Source organism: Gossypium arboreum, chromosome 13 (assembly GCF_025698485.1).
Source record: "Gossypium arboreum isolate Shixiya-1 chromosome 13, ASM2569848v2, whole genome shotgun sequence".
NCBI lineage: Eukaryota > Viridiplantae > Streptophyta > Magnoliopsida > Malvales > Malvaceae > Gossypium > Gossypium arboreum.
Genome location: NC_069082.1, coordinates 29,741,565 through 29,762,895, shown reverse-complemented (window position 1 = coordinate 29,762,895; position 21,331 = coordinate 29,741,565). Strand labels below are relative to the sequence as shown.

General features: G+C 32.1%; 2 protein-coding genes and 1 long non-coding RNA gene across 3 annotated transcripts; 1 reads left to right on the top strand and 2 right to left on the bottom strand.

Moving 5' to 3' along the window:
• Positions 1-6,468: 6,468 nt before the first annotated feature.
• On the bottom strand, positions 6,469-7,356 carry LOC128286921 (uncharacterized). Its single transcript, XR_008277609.1, has 2 exons — positions 7,298-7,356; positions 6,469-6,676 (listed from the first exon to the last, which is right to left on the bottom strand). It is a non-coding gene; the product is annotated as an uncharacterized LOC128286921 (long non-coding RNA).
• A 6,864-nt stretch (positions 7,357-14,220) lies between these two features.
• Positions 14,221-19,196, top strand: LOC108461195 (beta-glucosidase 40). The gene is made up of 13 exons (XM_017760943.2): positions 14,221-14,687; positions 16,182-16,248; positions 16,390-16,448; positions 16,569-16,644; positions 16,775-16,846; positions 16,991-17,078; positions 17,164-17,419; positions 17,532-17,647; positions 17,823-18,046; positions 18,164-18,195; positions 18,354-18,456; positions 18,558-18,666; positions 18,784-19,196. Exons 1-13 carry the CDS (start codon positions 14,550-14,552, stop codon positions 18,956-18,958), a joined length of 1,515 nt encoding a protein of 504 aa, XP_017616432.1. The 5' UTR covers positions 14,221-14,549; the 3' UTR covers positions 18,959-19,196.
• Positions 19,108-20,070, bottom strand: LOC108461196 (expansin-A8-like). Its single transcript, XM_017760944.2, has 2 exons — positions 19,872-20,070; positions 19,108-19,801 (listed from the first exon to the last, which is right to left on the bottom strand). Exons 1-2 carry the CDS (start codon positions 20,023-20,025, stop codon positions 19,191-19,193), a joined length of 765 nt encoding a protein of 254 aa, XP_017616433.1. The 5' UTR covers positions 20,026-20,070; the 3' UTR covers positions 19,108-19,190.
• Between the last annotated feature and the right edge of the window lie 1,261 nt (positions 20,071-21,331).

The window sequence follows — 21,331 nt, the reverse complement described above, 5'->3', positions numbered from 1 at the left end:
ATGGTGTCTTATCTCTATATGCTTTGTTCTAGAGTGTTGGATAGGATTTTTGGCTAAGCAAATAGCAGTAATGTCATCACACCTTATAGGAATGTGATCCATATCAATACCATAGTCAACTAATTGTTGCTTCATCCAAAGAATTTGAGCACAACTACATATGACAACATATTCCTCTTCGGTTGTGGACAAAGATACATTATTTTGTTTCTTAGAGAACCAAGAAACAAGCATGTTTCCTAAGAATTAACATGTTCTATAAGTGCTTTTTCTATCTAACTAGCATCCTCCAAATTCCACATCGGAGTAAGCATGTAAACTAAATGATGAATCTTTAGGATACCAAAGTCCTAGATTTGGAGTGTCCTTAAGGTACCTAAAGATTCTTTTAATTTCTTGTAAATGTGACTCTTTAGGGGATGATTGAAATCTAGAGCATAAACAAACACTAAACATTATATCTGATCTATTTGTGGTAAGATAAAACAATGACCCTATCATAAATCTATAAAGTTTAGTGTCAATACATTTACCTCATTAATCTTTATCAAGCTTTATTGAAGTGCTCATTAGTGTTGATTTAGGCTTCAAGTCCTCCATTTTAAACTTCTTGAGCACTTCCTTGATGTATTTGACTTGATTAATGAATATGTCATTTTTAGTTAGCTTGATTTGGTGCCCTAAAAAGAAGTTGAGCTCACCCATCATGCTCATCTCAAATTCACATTGCATAATCGTAGAAAATTCTTGACAAAGAAGTTTATTAGTAGCACCAAATATAATATCATCAACATAAATTTGTACTACTAAAATGTCTTTGTCTTTAGTTTTTATGAACAAGGTGATGTCTACTTTGCCTCTTCTAAAACCATTTTCAATTAAAAATTTGGAAAGCCTTTCATACCAAGCTTTAAGAGCTTGCTTCAAACCATATAGAGCTTTGGACAATTTGAAAACATGATTTTGAAAATTCGGATTTTCAAAACCAGGAGGTTGTTCAACATAAATTTCTTCATTTATGAAACCATTTAAAATTGCACTTTTGACATCCATTTGAAAAAGTTTGAAATTGTTTAAACATGCAAAACCTAATAACGTCCTAATGGATTCTAACCTGGCTACCAGTGCATAAGTTTCATCATAGTCTATACCTTCCTCTTGGCTATATCCTTTTGCAACTAATCCAACCTTGTTTCTAACAATGTTACCATTTTCTTCAAGTTTATTTCTAAAGACCCATTTAGTTCTTATAGCTGGATGATCACTAGGTCTATCAATTAATTTTCATACTTAATTTCTTTCAAATTGATTTAATTTTTTTTTTGCATACCCATTATTCAAAACTCATCATTTAAAGCATCATTAATGTTTTTAGGTTCTATACAAGAAATGGAAACAACATAATTACTAGTATTTCTAATTGAAGATCTAGTAATTACCACTTTAGATGGATCACCAATGATGTGTCCATTCTTAACATATGAAAGCTCTCTTGGGTGGCCAGATTCTCTTTCAACATGATTTGGTTCTTAGAGTTCATCAATTTTGAGTTCTTGAACCAACTTACTTACGCTTTGATCTTCATATGATGCTTGATTTTGGTTAACTTGATATATTTCTACATCATCAAAATTAATAGATTCTTTTCTAGAAAAATAGTTAGATTCATCAAAAATAACATGTATAAATTCTTCTACAATAAAGGTTCTCTTGTTAAAAGTTCTATAAGCTTTAGAATTTGTGGAATATCCAAGAAAAATACCTTCATCACTTTTGGCATCAAATTTTCCTAAATTTTCTTTTCCATTATTCAAACAAAACCTTTGCAACCAAAAGGATGAAAGTGACTTATGTTAGGTTTTCTTCCTTTAAAGAGTTCATAAAGAGTTTTTCTTCAAAATAGGCATAACCATAGCTCTATTTATAATATATCAAGAAGTGTTTATGGCTTCCAACCAAAAATATCTTAGAAAATTATTTTCACATAACATGGTTCTAGCCATTTCCTCTAAGGTCCTATTTTTCCTCTCAACAACTCCATTTTGTTGAGGGGTTCTAAATGCTGAAAAATTGTGACTAATACCATGTTCATTGCAAAAATTATCAAAGCCAAGGTTTTCAAATTCTTTTCCATGATCACTTCTTACATTTGAAATTGAATATCTCACTTGCTTTTGAATAATTTTACAAAAAGTAATAAATTTTTCTAAATCTCCATCTTTTGAAAACAAAAAGAAAATCCATGATTATCTAGAATAGTCATAAACAATAACAAATCCATATTATTTACCTCCTAAGCTCATAGTTCTAGTGGGTCCAAAAAGGTCAATATGAATAAGTTGGACTACTCTAGATGTAGAAACTATATTTTTAGATTTAAAAAATATTCTCCTATGTTTACCTTTAGCACATGTATCACATACTTTATCAAATTCAATAGGAAAGTTAGGCATGCCAACAACAAGTTCATTTTTAATAAGCTTTGAAATAATACTCATGCTTGCATGTCCTAATCTTCTATGCCATAGCTAACATACATTTTCATTACGAGTCATAAAGAAAATATTAGAGGAAGATATGTCATCAAGATTCACCATAAAAATATTAGCTACCCTATGTCTTATAAAAAAGAATCCTATTATTTACAATATCTACAACTTTGCATCCATTAAACTCAAATATTACTTTGAATCTCTTGTCACAAATTTGACTAATGCTAAAGAGGTTATGCTTAAGACCATTGACATAAAGCACAATTTTAATGAGAGTGGAATAATTTATACCTATAGAACCAATGCCTTCAATAAACCCATTGGAGTTATCACTAAATGTGGCTTCTCCTCCATTCTTGGGCATTAGTTCCATGAAATGGATTTTGCCACCAGTCATGTGTCTAGAGCATCCACTACCAAGGTACCATGAGTTCTTCTTAGAGTTGCTTGCCTTGAAGTAATGCTCTTCCTCTTACAAACATAAAGTTAAACTCTGGATTTTGGTACCCAAAATTTCTTCGGTTCATTAGCATTAGTCTTAACAATTTTTATCCCCTCAGGAATCCGCTTCTTTAAAGTAGCATCATTTTGAGATGTTTTTAATTCTTTTGGAACCCACACACTCTTAGTAAGTTTTCTCTTAGATGTGAGCTTCCTTAAAGAACATACTTGTCTATTATGCCCCTTTTTATGATAATATGTGTATGAGAGTGAAGCATCATAAATATAGCTTGGTTTTTCAAAAAAATATTTAAATTTTCTTTCTCTTTGTAAATTTACAAAACCTAAGCCACTCTTGCAAAGAAGGCTATTTGAGATCCAAGCATATCATTTAGTTTTTGTTTCCCTATGTGAAACATAGAAAAGGAATTATGCAAGTTCTTATTCTTTAAAATCAAATCATCAATTTAAACTTGCATATCATTAATTTCTTTTCTATTTCCTCTTTAGCTATGGTTATACACTTATTTTCCTTATTTAATTTTGAAATAATTTTCTTATATTTGGAGTTCATAGTCTCAAAATCTATACCTAATTCATCAAAGGCATCTTGTAATTCTTCAAATGTATATTCATTTAATTCACTAAAACTTAGGATTATCTTTGGTTCTTTAATAGCTATAAGACATAGGTTGACAACTTCATTGTCCTCATCACTATTAGATGAATCGCTATTGCTCCAAGTTGCCATAATAGCTTTCTTCTATGCCCCTTTCTTCTTCAATTGTGGGTAATCAAATTTAATGTGACCAAACTTTTTGCACTCATAATAAACGATGTCCTTTTCCTTCTTGTTTGGTTCATCATTGATGATGTCTCTTCTTGGGAATCTTTTGGCTTTGTTGAACTTCATGAATTTTTTGAATTTCTTTACAAACATAGTCATCTCCTCCTCATCATCATTATTACTAGAGTCTTCATCATTCTCACAAGTTGTTGATTTGAAGGCAACTCCCATTTTCTTTGGAGCTTCTTTGATTTTTTTTTACGTTATGGTTGATCTTCATTTTATATGTCAACAAGGAACCGATAAGCTCGTCAAGGGAGAGTGAATTAAAATTTTTTAATTCTTCTATTATTGTCACTTTAGCTTCCCAAGACGTTGGGAGACTATTCAAATCTTCTTCACCATCTCCTTGTTGGGATAAATCTTCCCAAGGGCTTTGAGACCATTGATGATGTGAGTGAAGCGATTGAACATCTAATTGATTCCTTCTTCTAGTTTTGTCTTAAACAACTCATAATCAATGGTGAGAAGGCTTATCTTGGAATCCTTAACTCTACTTGTCCCTTCATAGGTAACTTCAAGCTTACCCCATATTTCTTTTGCATTGTTACACAAGAAAACTCTATTATACTCATTTGGACCAAGAGCACAAAATTGAGTATGCATAGCTTTTGCATTTAATTGTACCTTTTTGATATCATTATCATCTCATTCACTCTCTTCCTTTGGGACAATAACATTTTTAACCCTATTTATTGGAAGGGATGACCTATTTGTAATTATCCTCTAAATTTCATAATCATTAACTTGGATTGTGACACCCCTAATGTGACCCTAGTCGGAGAGTGGTTTCGGGACCACAAAACCGAGTCACAAGAATAATTAGGTGTTATATTCTGTGCTTATTGTATGTGGAATTTGTATGCGTAAATATTTCGTGTCTTGATTTTTATTAATTAGGTGCTAATTTATAAGAAAGGACCCATGTGTTAGGACTTGAAAATGTGATAGGTGAATTTTTAAGTGGCCTAATAATGCATGAAGTGAAATAAATAGAGTTGCATGTCAATTATCCCATTTCCTAAGGTTAGTGGCCGCCATGACAAATTATGGGCAAAGGAACATGTTTCCAACATGTTTTACTAATGGTTGATGTTAGAATGGTTATTATATTGGTGTTAGTAGGAAGAAAAGAAAAAAAAAATGGGTATGTGTGGTTGCCCCCTCCCCATTGCCGTGTATTGAGCAAAGAAAAAAAAAAGTTTGGTTCATCTTCCTCCTAGCTTAGCCGATCCTTCAAGAAGAAAAGGGAAGAGTTAGCATTCGGTCACTTGAGCTTGAACTAAGGTATGGAATCCATGTTAGTCTTTGAAATCTTTGCATATATGAAGCTAGTTACTAAGTCCTTTACTTGCCCATGTCAAAAATTTTGAAGGTGGTAGTAATACAAGTGTTCAGCCATGGAAGATGTTTAGGGGAAATGGTTGTTGCCTTTATGATTTAAGGAATAATTAGAAATGGGTGAAAGAAACAAGTCTTTGTTCTTGATTCTTCTTGGCCGATTCTAAGGGAGAAAAAGAGAGCAACCATTTGGTTTCTAAGCCATAAATAAGGTGAGAAATTCATATGAATCCTTGAAATTTTAGATGAAATTGAGCTAGTTACCAAGTATTTTTTTTAGGTGACCCATGTTAGAAATTGTGATTTTGGGGTGACTAGAACTTTCGGCCATAATGGTTATTGAGGATTAAGGTTATGTTTCATGCTAAACTTGATGAATCTTGGTGTATGGGTGCTTGAACTAAACGAATGATCAAGTAGATGCATAAATACAAAGTAAGAAGAATCGGCTATTATGTGTAATACTATTGCCGAATATGAAAATATTATACTTGAATAATGTATATGGTTGGAGTTGATAATATGAAAGGAAGGCTTAGATGTGTTTGTTTAAAGAAGGAATTGTTGAAGAATGTATGTGAACTTGGCCAACGTATTCGGCTTAGTACATATATGATGTGAAAGTTGTAACGCCCCCACGCCCGAAACCATCACCGGAGTCAAGCTTGAGGTGTTACTAAACTTATCTTACCTTTTAAACAACTCTAAATCACTTATTTTAATTTTCAGAATAAACTGTTTTTCTGCGTCATGGTTACTTAAAAATTAATTTCTCGAGTTTCAAAACTCGAAATTAAGATCCGTAAATTTTTCATGAAACTAGACTCATATATATATCTACTAATTTTTTTCTAGAATTTTTGACTTAGCCAATTAGTACAGTTTATTAGTTAAAGTTTCCCCTGTTTCAAAACTCGACTGCACTAACCTCTTGTTACTACGAACCATGTTTCTTCCTGTAAAAAATTCATATCACTAAGTCGTTTGTTTCTTTTAAAACTAGACTCAACAAGGATTATAACCATATAAAGTATACCTTCTAATTAGTTTTGTAAAATTTATGGTGAATTTCCAAAGTTGAAACAGGGGTTCTAGAAATCGCTCTGACCTTGTTTCACTAAAACTCAGATATATCATGAAATATAATACCTTTACCTATTTTTCTTATTCCATAAGAAAATAGACATAATAAGCTTTAATTTCATATATTATTAATCTTCAAACTATGTTTATACAATTTTTAGTGATTTTTCAAAGTTACATCATTGCTGTTACTTGAATCTGTTTTTAGGTTACTTTCACATTTTTCATAATTTTCATGTGATAATCACCATTCAATCATACATATTAATAAACATGCATATCATCGGCCATTTTTATTAGCTAATCACTAGCAAGTATTTACACATCATTCATTGTTCATATTATACCAAAAGTGGCTAAGTTTCTATACATGCCATACACAAAACAAAACGTCTAATTATACCGAGTTATTTCTTTGATAGTGTGATCGGCCTCCGACATTTCCTTCGATCCCCGAGTGACTAGATAAGTACTATAAGAAGAAGAAAATAAAGAGATTAAGCACTAGGCTTAGTAAGCTTACAAGCAAATAAATCACAACATTCAACATAATGGATAATTATGCATAATGTCATCTAACATCATAAATTTCTTTACTTCTCAATTTCTATCTTCTTCTTTATTCCCTTACCTTCTTTCTTACCTGACCTTTCCTTTTTCATAAGTATAATCTACTTTTCCTTTGCTGTTAATTCACTGTAATTTAACTCGTATCCTGACCCGTTGAACCACTCGGAATACTAAGGATACTAGGGTCGTTCCTGTCTATCAATATCCTGCCAATGCCATGTCTTTGACATGGACTTACATGAATTATTCCTGTCTCCAATGCCATATATAATATGGACTTACATGGCTCAATCTGTCTCCAAAGCCATATTTCTAATATGGACTTACATGGCTCATTTCATTACGTCACATCAACCCTAATATCCTAACATTCCTAGGGTTCAACCGGCTTTCTAACACTTTTCTCCGTCACTTCACCTTAAATTCGACTTTAAATATTTTCATAACATAAATATATAAATGCTGAAATTGACAATAATAATGTAAAATAAAAGAATATTGCATTTATTTATCAGAAACTTACCTCGATACAAAATGTGACTAAACTTTACAATTTAGTCCTTTACTTTTTCTTTTCCCGATCTACTCTCAATTTCGCTCTTCTTGATCTATAATAGCAAATTTAGCTTATTTAATATCAACATTTATCAAAACAACCCTTTACTCAAACTTTGGAAAAATTACATTTTGCCCTAAACTTTCACATATTTGCACTTTTGCCCCAAGGCTCGTAAATTAAACTTCATCCTATTTTCTTATGTTTTATGACATGCTGATCATTTTACCTTCTATGGAAACATCAAATTCACACACTAACATGTACTTATGATTATTAGGTATTTTTACCGATTAAGCCTTTTACTCGTTTTCACTTAAAACCAAGTAGCACAAGTTGTCTAACATAATTTAAAACCTCATATTCCATCATAAAACATCAAAATACACAAATTTCACCTATGGGTATTTTTCCAAATTTGATTCCTAACTTAAATTATTGCTAGCATAAGCTTTATCGAGCTAGGGACTTCAAAAACGTAAAGATCATTAAAAGCGGGCTTGGAATCACTTACTATGAAGCTTGAAAGTTGAAGAAACCCCAGCTATGGAGAGAGGTAAGGTTCTGCTGGTAACTTGAAGAAGATGATACAATTTTATCATCTTTTTACCTTTTATTAATGTTAATAACCAAATGACCAAAATGCCCTCCTTACTAAACTTTCAAAAATTCCTTCCATGTCCTAATTTTGTCCATGAACTTAAAATTGGTCAAATTACCATTTAAGATCTCCTAATTAATATTCCAAAATAATTTCATACTAAAAACTTCTAGAATGCAAGTTTTGCAAATTATTCGATTTAGTCCCTAACCTCAATTTAAGCACTTTATGCATAGAATTTTATCACGAAATTTTCACACAATCATGTAATCATACCATGAACCTCAAAATAATAATAAAATATTTTTTATTTTATTTTTTTTACCCTGAATTTGTGGTTTCGCAACCACTGTTCCGTTTAGGCCCTATTTCGGAATGTTACAAAAGTCTTGGAATTTATTTTTGATTTTTGTGTATTATGACCATGTATAATCGGCCACATGAGTAATTTGAGCACTTGATGTTATATTAAAATTCTTGAGCTTAAATATATGGATGTATGTATATGTGGTCATATAATGGCGTTTTGGTTTAAAGGTTGAATGATAAATTATAATAAAGCGAGATGATATGAGATGCCGAATGTGATTGACAAGTAAACATTATTGATAAAAATATTGAATACTTCTACTTGTATTCGTTAAGCTCAAGAGCAAATGGGAGCTAAATCCGATAAAGGGAAGGAAAAAGTGGTCGAATAGCCGTTAAAGCCGTCAAGCGACATCCGAGGTAAGTCCTCAAGAAATGACCCTACTCGAATTATGTGAAATGAAATATGGATGTGTAATGATTATTGATTTATGTGTGTATGAGTATTTGAATGATACCCGAGCTAAGTCCCAAGGCGATTATGCTAGTGATATGTTTGTGTTTGAGCCTTAGTAACGAAAATGAAATATGGATGTGTAATGATTATTGATGTATATGTGTGCATGAGCAATTGAATGATATCCGGGCTAAGTCCCAAGACATTTATGCTAGTAATTATATCCGGTTAAGACCAAGGCAATTGTGCTAGTGACTACATCCGGCTAAGACCAAGGCATTCGTGCAAGTTGTTAAATCCGGGCTAATACCAAAGGCATTTGTGCAAGTCGTTCTATCCGGCTAAGACCGAAGGCATTCGTGCATGTGGTTATATCCGGTTGTATTCAAGAAGCTTGGGCTGGAGGTGGCGTTGGTTGCTGTAATAAATTTAATTAGTACGCTCGAAAAGCCCAAAGAATAAGGTATGTTTATATGTGCATTGGAAAAGTCGATATGTTTGAGTAACATTCGCTCAATCGACTAACGAGTTTTCAGCTATTGAATTGGTTGATATCTTGTGAAAGTGTATAATGATGAAGTGTGAAGTAAGTATGATTATGTGAATGTGTATTAATAAAATGATTCATTTGGCTATGTGAATGTAATGCTTTAGTTAAAGCTGATTTTATTGCTTGAGACTTACTAAGCATAAAAAAATACTTACCCCGTTGCTTTGGCTCTCTGTTTTATAGATTTTACTCGTTAGCAATCGGATTCGGGATCATTAAAGTCGAAGTCATCTACACTATCAAAGCCTCCATTTTGGTATAATTTTGGTTGAACTTTGAAATGGCATGTATAGGACTACCCTATTGTTGAAGGTCATGTACCTTTCGGTTTTGTGTAAGCTTGGATAGCCATGCGAAAATGGCTTATATACGTTTTTAGTATGATTCTATAATCGTTTGTATGATGATCATTATGGGGTATGGAATTGTTTGAAAAGATTAGCCATTGGAATGGTTAATCGTGATCACACTTTGTGCTATGTATGCAAAAAGGGCCAATTGAATCGTGGAAATCATGAAATAGGTAATGGTTACCTTGAAAACAGATGTTGGCAGCAGCAGTGATGTGGTTTTGAAAAATCACCAAAATTTGTAGGAATGGTATTAAATAGTGAATAAGTTATGTAAATGAACCTTGATGAGTCTACTTTCATATGGAAGAAATGAAACGGTCATAGGAGTTACATGTTAAGAGATATTAAAGCTATTGTGAGACAGGGCCAGAACGGTTTCTGGGTCCCCTGTCGCGACTTTAAAAATTTACTATAAATTATCCAGAAAGAATTAGAAGTCATGCCTTATATTTTCAGATTCCATTTTGAGTCTAGTTTCATTAGAAACAAACGGAACCAGTATTAAAACCCTGTACAGGGAGATATTCAAGTTGCAACGCGTGAAGGTCAGAGCAGTCGATCCCTGTAACATGGGTGACTTTTACTAATAAACTGTACCAATTGGCCCGACCAAAAATTCTAAAAATAAATCCATGGATGGATATATGAGTCTAAATTCAGGGAAAATTTACGGAATCAGTTTCCGAGTTTTGAAACTCGAGATATGATTTTTAAGGCGACAGTGACGCAGATTTCCAGCCTGTCTGGAAATGTCAAATTGGTGGGTGCAATATGTGGATTTGGCTTGTTAACCCCTCGTGTCCGACACCGGCGATGGTCTCGGGTTCGGGGTGTTACATGGATGAATAGCTTTATTCTTGTTCTCCAATATGAGTAGTTGGTGCCATTGAATAAAGAAGGCTTCAAGGTGGAATGCCCTTCTCCAATGTCATGAAGCAAATTTCTTGACTTATGGTTTCCATCTTGATATCTTGAGGATCTTCTCTCTTGGTGGTAAAACTGTCTCTAGAGTTCTAGCTTTGATACCAATTATTAAGATCGAAATACACCAAGAGAGGGGTAAATTCTTGTTCTCCAATATGAGTAGTTGGTGTCATTGAATAAATGAGGCCTCATGATGGAATTTTGCTCCAATGCAATGAAACAAATTTCTTGACTTATGGCTTACATCTTGATATCTTGAATATCTTCTCTCTTGGTGGTAAAATCGTCTCTAGAGTTCTAACTCCAATACCAATTGTTAAGATCAAAATACACCAAGAGGTGGCGAATTGGTGTATTAAAATGTTTTCAAGAAAGGGAAAAAATAAAACGACTTATGTATTTATAGTGGTTCTGCCTCAATTGCCTATATTCACTACCTTAGCTTTTCTCAAATAAGGATTTCCAAAATCCACTAGATTTAAACCTTTAAAGATAATATTCAACCTTACAAATCCCTATCTTTTCAATGGTAAGATAAAACCACTTCCCCTTAAGGTTTTCTACCCAAAACCTTAAGTAACACTTAAATGAGAGAAAATAATGATGAATAAGATGATACCTCTAAAAGGTAGATAATCAATAACTAATCACTCTCACACAAAGTTACAACACTTGAAAGAATGATAGTAAACTTAACCCACAAGTGTGTACAAGAAATATTTTGTAAAAGATTGAGAAAGGCTGAAAAATTGAGTTCTTGGAAGTTATGCACTTGTTTCTTGTCTTTGTTTACTTCAATGGGGAGCCTTGACCTTGTATTTAAGTCTTCTAACAACCTTGTGGACATTTGTAGCTGTTATAAACAAAATGGAGTCATTGCAGCGATAAAAATTAGCATTAAATATAGTCTACAGCTTCATTGTACCGGTAGAAGGAAACTTGTATCGGTAAAAGTCTTTCCAAAATATGATCGTGGGGCTCGTTCATCAGTATAAGTCCTCTTGTATCGGTATAGCTCTGAGGGTTTTATTTGGTATCGGTAGAATCCATCAAAGTATCGTTAGAAGTGTAAGGGATGCTGAACTTTGGCTATTGACTTGAATTGTTTTGGTAGAAGTCCTAAAGGTATTAGTAGCATTTTGGTTGTATCGGTAGATCGGACCAGGGTATCGATAGAAATCCCAGGCCAAAATTACCTTGCTTACTGGAGTGCATTTTACCGATAGAATCCTCAGTTGTATCAATAGAACTCCCAGTTTTACTGATAGAATTCTGTAACTTTTTCAAGGTCTTTTCATCTTGAGTTTTACCGATACTTGTCCACCTAAATATTGGTAGAAGTCCTTCAAATTTCAAAATCTTGTTAAAAAATGAAGTTAATTCAAGGCTTTTTTAAAAGTTTATTTTGTCCAACACTTTGAAAATAATTTGAAAGACTTATTAACAATTTTTTCAAATTTAAGTAGGGGATTTTTAATATACTTTTTGTTATATCAAAATACTTGTAAAACTAGAGCTAACAACCATTTTACAAATTAAAAAAATAAAATAAAATTGAAGAGAATATGATTCAGAGAAAAATTTAGAACGAAATTATTGAGAGAATTGAAAATTGAGAGAATAGGTTTGAATGGAAAAGAATGAAGTTTAGAAGGGTTTATATAAGAAAAAATATGGTTGTTGGGGGATGTAGCCATTAGAATTGTGACCACCGGGGGGGGGGTTTGGAAAACACATCCAATAGGGCATGTTCTCATAAATATAAAAAAAGCTTGAATAATTAATAAATGATAAAAAAGGGCATATAGATAAATTAGTCCTAAATATGCTTTGGTATGATAAAAATATCGTGATAATACTTCAACTTATTTTATAATAATAATTTTTATTTATTTTTAACTAAGTTGATGTTTGATCCAAAAGGTGAGTATTTGGTACAATGTCAATGTACTTGAACTCCAAAAATAATGTTATAAATTTATCATGTGTTTCATATTTTTTATATATTTCTTTTTTAAAATATTTTTACTATATTTTATATGCATTTATCGTCAATCCGATCTTTCTGGTAAAATTTTTAAATTCTACCAAATATTATCCATAATCCAAAAGTCAAATATAAATCGAATAAAAAAGTCAAAGACATGTTTTTTCCTTTTGAAGTACAAAGACAAAGTTTTTTTTTTTTTTTTGGTTGAAACGATGTTAAAAACATGTTAACTAAGCATCTTTTAGATTTTTTTTTATTTAACGATAAGGTTCCAAGCATATCTAGCAAAAAATATGTGAAATCATTAAAATAAATAGTGGGTAACATCCATATGGTCTGTTGTTACTTTGCATGTTTTACGATTTAGTCCTTTTGTTAATTCTAGTTAATTAATTTAAATACTCTCAATTTCATGGCCTGTTGTACTATGTTATCTAGTGAGTAGTTCTTTAAACTCTTAACTTTCATGTTTGTAGTTAGAATTTGCTCAATCATTGACTCCTGTGGGTTCGATCCTTAGAGTACTCCTGTACCCCGTTGTACAAATTATATTACAACTAAACTGTCATACTTGCAGACACCACATGTAATTATTTGGATTTGATTGTTGTTTTAGTATTGATTCTCGCCCACCTGTGGCGGTCGAAGCGGTCACACATACAAGAATCTCGCATCTCGCATGTTTCCATGAATGTCAACTGGTGCACTCACACTTAGATTGTGTATGTATGTCTCCAAAACCCGATCTTTGACCCGAGTATATAAACATAAAAATAAAATAAAATTAATAATGTTAACAACATAATAATTTAACAATATTTTCTTACTATTTATAAATGGACATTGGAGATGTGCTTGTTATCCAAATGAATAAGTTGATTTGCCATTTTACAAATTAAAAAGGAATAAAATAAAATGGAAGAGAATAGGATTGAGAGAAAGATTTAGAACGAAATTATTGAAAGAATTGAGAATTGAAAGAATAGGTTTGAATGGAAAAGAATGAAGTTTAGAAAGGTTTATATAAGAAAAAAATATGGTTGTTGGGTGATGTAGCCGTTAGAATTGTGAGCATTGGGAGATGTTACCGTTGCCAGAAAACACATCTTATAGGGCATGTTTTCACTGACCTATTCTCATAAATATAAAAAAAAAAGACCTAAACTCATAATTAAAAAAAATACATATATATAAATTAGTCCTAAACGAATGCATTGGTTTGATAAAAAAATCTTAATAATACTTTAACTTATTTCATAAAAATAATAATTTTTACTTATTTTTAACTAAGTTGACGTGTAATCCAAAAGATAAATATTTGATATAATGATAATGTACTTAAATATAAAAATAATATTATAAATTTATTATGTATTTCATTTTTTAATATATTTTTACTATATTTTATATATACTTATCATCAACTCAATATTTCTCGTAAAGTTTTTAAATTCTACTAAATATTATCCATAATCCAAATGTGAAATATAATTTGAATAAAAAGTCGAAAGACATGTTTTTATTGGGTTTTTTTTTAAGAAAAAATTTAAATTTAAAGATAAGGTTGCAGGCATATCTATCGAAAATGATGTAAAATCATTAAAATTAAAAGTGGGGGGACATGCATATATGGTCTGCCAAACTAGAAAAACCAAACAAACACCCAATTGCACGTATTTATAGACAAAACCAAAACTAAAGCAAAAACTGCCAAAAAAAAGAAACGAAAGTATAACCCTCTAAAAAAACTTGCCCACTAATCCCATTCGAACAAATAACGTGTGAACTTTAAGACTTCGAACTTTGGCTCATTAGCTGCGTCCCGCCCACCACCACCACCATTACCATTACCATCATCTTAATTTTTCCATTTCTTGCTCTCTTTTTTACTTAACAACCCCTTTTCTTATTTTCTGTTCACATTTCCTTTTATCACTTATCTTTCCTTTATAAATAATCATTAACCCAAACCCAAATCTTTCTCCATATCTCTCTCTCTCTCATATCAATTTTCTGTAATAGTTGAATTAAAGGCATGGTGCTAAAGGGCATTGCTTTGCCCATTATTACATTGATACTAGCTTTGGGAATCCAGGCTGGGTTTTCTCAGAATATTAGCAAAGCCAGTTTTCCAAAGGGCTTCATTTTTGGGACTGCCTCTTCTGCTTTCCAGGTTGGTTTTTTTTTTCAGTTTTTTTTACAGTAAACTATCCATGGAAGTTTCAGTCTTTCAATTTCTTTTCTTTTGTATATTATTATCATCTTTTTATTTTTTTTGGAATAAATAACAGCCTTCGATAATAAGGAATTGAAAATGATGAAACTTGAACATTAAACTTTGATGAAGATTCGATTTTTTTATTAATATTTTATATATTAAATGGAAAAAAGGTTTGTGAGGTTGATAATGGTTACTCGTGAATACTAAATTGAAGGATGAGACTGAAAGGATTTAACAGAGATCAGAATTACAATTTTTTTCATTTACCAGCTCCATCCCTGCATCCTTCTATGTTTATAATATTATTACTAGGACCAATTTGATAATACTCTTAACGGCCTTTTTATTTTTTTGGAATAAATATTACACGGTGTCCCATGAATTTGTTAAATTTCACATTTCATTCTAATCTAATAGACAGTTTTTAGTTTTTTTAAGAAACCACCTTTTTTTTTTTTATTACTATTGTTTTGGTCTACTTTATTTAATTTTGGATTCTAGCCATTCATTTTTTTCTTTTATTTAATTTAAATTTCCTCAATATTTCTCTCTCTCTCTCTCTCTCTCTCTCTTGTCTTCTTTATAAATTATAATTAACTGTAGTGCAAACCCGAAAGAGAATGGCGTAGAAAAGACTTCTTAAAATTTTATAATGGAAGTATAATGACTTCGACCTCTCACTTGATAGAAAAATTCATTTTAATCATTTATTTAAAATATATATAAAAATTCGGAAATTTCAAAATATATATAAATTATTAAAAGAGCATAAATTTTATTTAACAATAAAATTATAATAATATTCTATACCATACATATGAATATCACGCCAACAAAAATAATAAATTAAAATAATGGTTTTTTGCAAAGTTGGTCAAATTTATGTCAAATATATTTGTTTCTGACTCTCTTTTTTAATATTTTATTTTGATATTTATATTTAGTACATATTTGAAATAGATATGAAATTATATATGTATTTTTAAATATATGAATAAAATTAAGTGTAGACATATATGGAAAATATTCATATCCTAAACAGATACTGATTTAAATAATATAATTTAAAATTGCACTTTTTTCCCTAAAAAGTCAATCTCAAATAAGAAGAAGCTGGAAAAAGAAATTAAATACGTGGAGGTGGCAAATTCATGTGTCACTTTTAAAGTCATAATAAAGTCATGATTTTGAGTAAATTCTGTTCTTACATATAAGGAAAAAAAAAATAGCAGCAAATCATTATCATTCTTTTGTAATTATAAACTTTAATGGAAAATGACAAACCAAATAGGAGAATTTTCCAGGAAAAGAGAAGACAAAACGACAAAGTATTTGCTGTTCTAAATTAATTTATGTCTCAACACGACAGTTTGTCATCCAAATCAAGGTTCTTCTGTTGTTCGTATGAAATGTCTTTACTTAGTGTTGAAAATATTTTTTTTCCAGTATGAAGGAGCAGTGAAGGAGGATGGAAGGGGACCAACTATTTGGGACACATTCTCGCATGCTTTTGGTAATGTCTTTTCTTAGTGTAATTTGCCATGCCATGATTCTTGTACAATTCAGTGTACGTACTTATGTATGTATGTATGTAAACAAGCATGTATTTATGTATATAGGATCATTAAGCATTTCACCTTATGTTATGTTACAGGGAAGATACTTGATGGTAGCAATGCGGATGTTGCTGTGGATCAGTACCACCGTTATCCTGTAAGTGATGATCTTCGTAACTGATCATATTCCGATATCCGTTTTCTTCATTGGATACTCCTTTTTCCGTGTTCCTAAAATACGAATGGCACAAGATTAATTTTGTTGTCTGGAAAACAGGAAGATATACAACTCATGAAAGACATGGGGATGGATGCTTATAGGTTTTCAATAGCTTGGTCTCGGATATTCCCTAGTAAGTTCTACATTGCTGACACCATCATTTACGATCATCATTTCTTCAAGCAAAATTTGTCTCCTCAATTTCACTTGTTTAATAAAATGAAAATGTGAGAAATATTTCTAACATTTTTGGCTTGAAACAGATGGTACGGGCGAAATAAACCAGGCCGGTGTTGATCATTACAACAATTTCATTAATGCTTTGCTCGCGGCAGGTATTCGGAGTTCTGGTTTACCATCACATGGTTCAACTGTAGATCAAAATGTTGTTTAAACATGAACTGCAGTGCATGATATCTATAGCTGCATTTCGTTATCATATATAGAGACAATTTGAAAAATGCATGTTTCATATGCAGGAATCCAACCATATGTGACCCTTTACCACTGGGATCTTCCTCAAGCATTGGAGGACAAATACAATGGATGGCTCGATCCTCAAATTATGTAAAATACAATTCTCATTGTCATATTGTTATCTAAATGGTTATGGAGTAGTGATGAATATCGTTGTGACTTTGTTCATTTGCAGAAAGGACTTTGCGATGTATGCTGAGACATGCTTCAAGTTATTTGGTGACAGGGTGAAATACTGGATTACTTTTAATGAACCTGATACATTTACGGTACAAGGTTATGATGTAGGTCTTCAAGCTCCGGGACGCTGCTCCATAGTTCTTCATCTGTTCTGCAAGGCCGGAAACTCTGGAACCGAGCCTTACATAGTTGCCCATAATGTTCTCCTTTCTCATGCAAGTGCTGTGGATATTTACAGGAAAAAGTACAAGGTAAAATTCAGGATACTATTGGATTACTTTTGTCAAAATCGGAAAGAAACTAGGCAGAGTTGATAAAATTTGGACTTTAGATTTGGTTCACATAAGACTATGTGCTATGCAGGCAAAGCAACATGGATCTGTTGGGGTGTCGTTTAATGTTATTTGGTTTGAACCAGAGACTAATTCAACTGAAGACACTGAAGCAGCTCAAAGAGCCCAAGATTTTCAGCTTGGCTGGTAACTCAAGTCCGCAATCATCTTGAATTTCTTTCATCCTTTCACATAGAATTAGAACTGGGGTTCAATTTTGTTACACTCGTAAAATGAACTGATTGTGTATGCTGTCATACTATCTTCTCATAGCAATCAAGTTATCTTTTCCTAGGGTGATGCAATGCTTTGATTTCTGCAGGTTTTTGGACCCATTGATGTTCGGAGATTATCCAAGTTCGATGATAACCCGAGTAGGAAGCCGGTTGCCGAGGTTTACTAAAGCTGAGTCTGCTCTTCTTAAGGGATCTTTGGATTTTGTTGGCATTAATCACTACACTACCTTTTATGCAAGAGAAAACAAAACTAATCTAATTGGTAGTATACTAAATGACACTGTTTCGGACTCCGGTGCCTTTACATTACGTAAGTAAACATCTTCTTTGTAATCTTGTTTCTAGTTCGTCCTTAAGGATTAATCGTTTATTGTGTTGATACACTAGTGACTAACCGAGGATGCTCCTTTGTTCTAAATGCATGCAGCTTTCAAGCATGGGAAACCCATAGGAGACAAGGTACTGAAGCCGATCTCTGTCCATTGTTCCATTTTCCAGTTAGTGTAATTGTGCACATGCTAAGTAGATAGATAACCGGATGACGTATTTGCCAATCATTGTTCTTATTGTTCAACTTTCATAATAATTAACCATTTTTTTACTTGGTCAAATTGCAGGCAAATTCTATATGGTTATACATAGTACCCCGTGGTATGAGAAGCCTAATGAATTACGTCAAGGAAAAATACGGAAACCCTCCGGTCATTGTTACAGAAAATGGTTAAAGTTCTTCCATATCTGCTAAGCTATAGCAAGTTCCACTCTTGGATTGCCTTTAAAGAAGATCTAAACATTTCATTGTTGGTTTATTGTTATTACAGGTATGGATGACCCGAATAGCCAATTCATATCCATTAAAAATGCTCTCAAGGATGAGAAAAGAATCAAATACCTCAATGACTACTTAACTAACCTGCTCACTGCTATCAAGTATATAACATTACCTTATCAACCATCTATGTTCTAGCGTTACATACATAAATATATATATGCTGTGATCATATCATAAGGTGTAATGAATACCAAACTTTTGATGAATAATTGCAGGGAAGATGGTTGCAATGTTAAAGGGTACTTCGTGTGGTCGCTACTCGACAACTGGGAGTGGGGAGCCGGGTACTCCTCGAGATTCGGTCTATATTTCATCGACTATAAAGACAATCTCAAGAGATACCCCAAGGACTCTGTCAAATGGTTCAAGAACTTCCTAGGGTCTGCTTAAGAATGGTGTAAATGAATTGCAGATGTCGGTCTCTGAGACTGTTGCAAATTGCAACACTTAGAACAGTTGCATGGTAGTTATTCTTTAATAAAGAACATATTGATTGTTGTCAAAGATGTTATAAGAAAACCGAAAGATGAATCGGAGTGTTTAGGAAGGCTAGATTATATTCTTCATGGTTATTCTTTCTATTACACTTGTTAATGAACATGCAATTTTAATTGCTTTAACTTTAAAACTGTTTGCCTTCATAAACACCACCGAATTTCCAATCAGCCGGCGCAACATCATCAGACTGCACCATCTTACCGTCACTCGTAGTCACTTGAAAAGACAAGCTTTGGCCGATAAGATTAGCTGAAGTTTGCCAATTCTGGCCCCAATTCCGCGACATTTGAATCCAACTCGTACGCGAACCCTTGATCTTAACGTCTACAACGTCACCAGCTCCTGCCACATTGTACACTAATATCAGTATCCAGTACTGGTTTCCGTTGATTTTGAACTTAACACCACCGGATTTTACACAAGGAACACGTCTATACAGGACAGGAACAATGCCAGCTCTATAAACAGCAATCTTGCGAAACATCGGTTGGGATAGATCAAAGTGTTGCAATGGTGGATTGCACCAGTTTCCTTCAGGTTTACTGTAGTTCGGAGGGCAAAAGTTCGTAGCAGTTACAATGATGGTGTCGTTTAGACACCATTGTACCGAGTCATAGCACCGGATTTCGAAACAGGCTCCACAGGTCAGACCGTTATTGAAGAGAGCTGTACTTAAGGCAGTCGTTTCAAGGCCATAACCTTGTTTTATAAGATCACCATAACCGCAAGCTCCCACTGTCAGACAATTCAAGAAATCAGAATACATGCATACATACGTACATAAAAAAAATGGCTTGAAACTTACTCATTGTTTCAGTCCCATTCATGTCACCATAAAAAGTTGCATGGGCTGCATTCCAATATGCAGGTGGAGATTGGGAACCTGTGAGCCTAAAGATCAAACATAAACTCAAGAGCTTAACCATAAAAAAGAACCCCCAAGTCCTATTTTCAGCCATGTTATGTACCTCTCCAACTTTGTATTAGTGATATTTTGGCTAACAAAAGATGAAACGAAGTGCTAAATATGAGAGTAAAATAGAGGAAGGAAAGGGAATCTGAAGCTTTTGGTAAAAATAAATGATAATAATAACTACAACAATGAAAGTTATAAAAGTGTAAGCCATGCAAGTGCTTAAATCAGCATCTAATTAATTTTTAACTAGTATGAGTTAATGATTATTAAGGTTTTGGATTTGGTTATGATTAATGTTGAAATGTCAAGAAATTAATTTTATATATTAGAAATTTTATGGAATAGGTGAAAACTCGTATTTAAAATATAGATGTTAGTTTAAAAATAATATTTAATAAATAATAAAATGTATAGTTTGAAATTAATTAATAATAATTCTTACTAAATGTACTATAATTGTTTATCATGATGTTATCATCAATCCGAGTTAAGTTCAAGTTAATTTGTGACATCAACTCAATCAACAACATTATCTATATGAGAAATCCTATTACATGCGTATACATGTGGAAAATACTGATTTAAAACATAGATATGTGTTTAAAAATAACATACAATAAATAATGAAATGTAAAGTTTGAAATTAATAATAATAACAACACATATGCAATAGGTACGAAATTAAAATAAAAATAGTTTAACTTGTGAGTAAAAGAAAATTGAAATAGGTAACATATCACATTAAGAAGATTAAATGCTCTTCAATAACAATCATGGTATTGTTATTTTTCTTTTGCACGTCAAAAGAGATCAAATTACTAAAACAAAAATTCAGTATTAAAATTTTGTTTTTAATAATTAAATATCGAGTTGACTTGTGACACCATACATATCTATACTAGAGATCCTATTATACGCGTATATGTGTGAAAACCACATATTTGGAATATAGAGGTGCATTTGAAAATAACATACTATAAATAATAAAATGGATGAGTTGAAAATAATTAATAATAACACATGAAATATATACGGTAATAAAAATATAAAAAAATAAATTAAATTGTGATCAAAACAAAATTTAAACTCATAAATGTAGTAGATTAAGAATACTAAATCAGCACAATTGTTTATCACGGATTGTCATTAATATTAAGTTGGTATCGAGTTAACTTGTGACACCAACTCAATCAACAACATTATTAATAAATACTATTAATTGAAGTAATAAATTGTGCATTTTTTATATTTTTTTGTAAAAAATGTTAAAAAAGTTATCTACGATAGAGTTCACGATGCATGCTAATTTCTCAAGTTTCAATAGTGGTGTTAGTCGAGCAACTAAGAAG

Coding starts and splice junctions, on each gene's coding strand:
- LOC108461195 (XM_017760943.2), top strand. CDS start 14,550: ATGGTGCTAAAGGGCATTGCTTTGCCCATTATTACATTGATACTAGCT. Junction 16,645..16,774: donor TTGGTCTCGGATATTCCCTA/GTAAGTTCTACA, acceptor GGCTTGAAACAG/ATGGTACGGGCGAAATAAAC. Junction 17,648..17,822: donor CAAGATTTTCAGCTTGGCTG/GTAACTCAAGTC, acceptor TGATTTCTGCAG/GTTTTTGGACCCATTGATGT.
- LOC108461196 (XM_017760944.2), bottom strand. CDS start 20,025: ATGGCTGAAAATAGGACTTGGGGGTTCTTTTTTATGGTTAAGCTCTTG. Junction 19,802..19,871: donor GAATGGGACTGAAACAATGA/GTAAGTTTCAAG, acceptor ATTGTCTGACAG/TGGGAGCTTGCGGTTATGGT.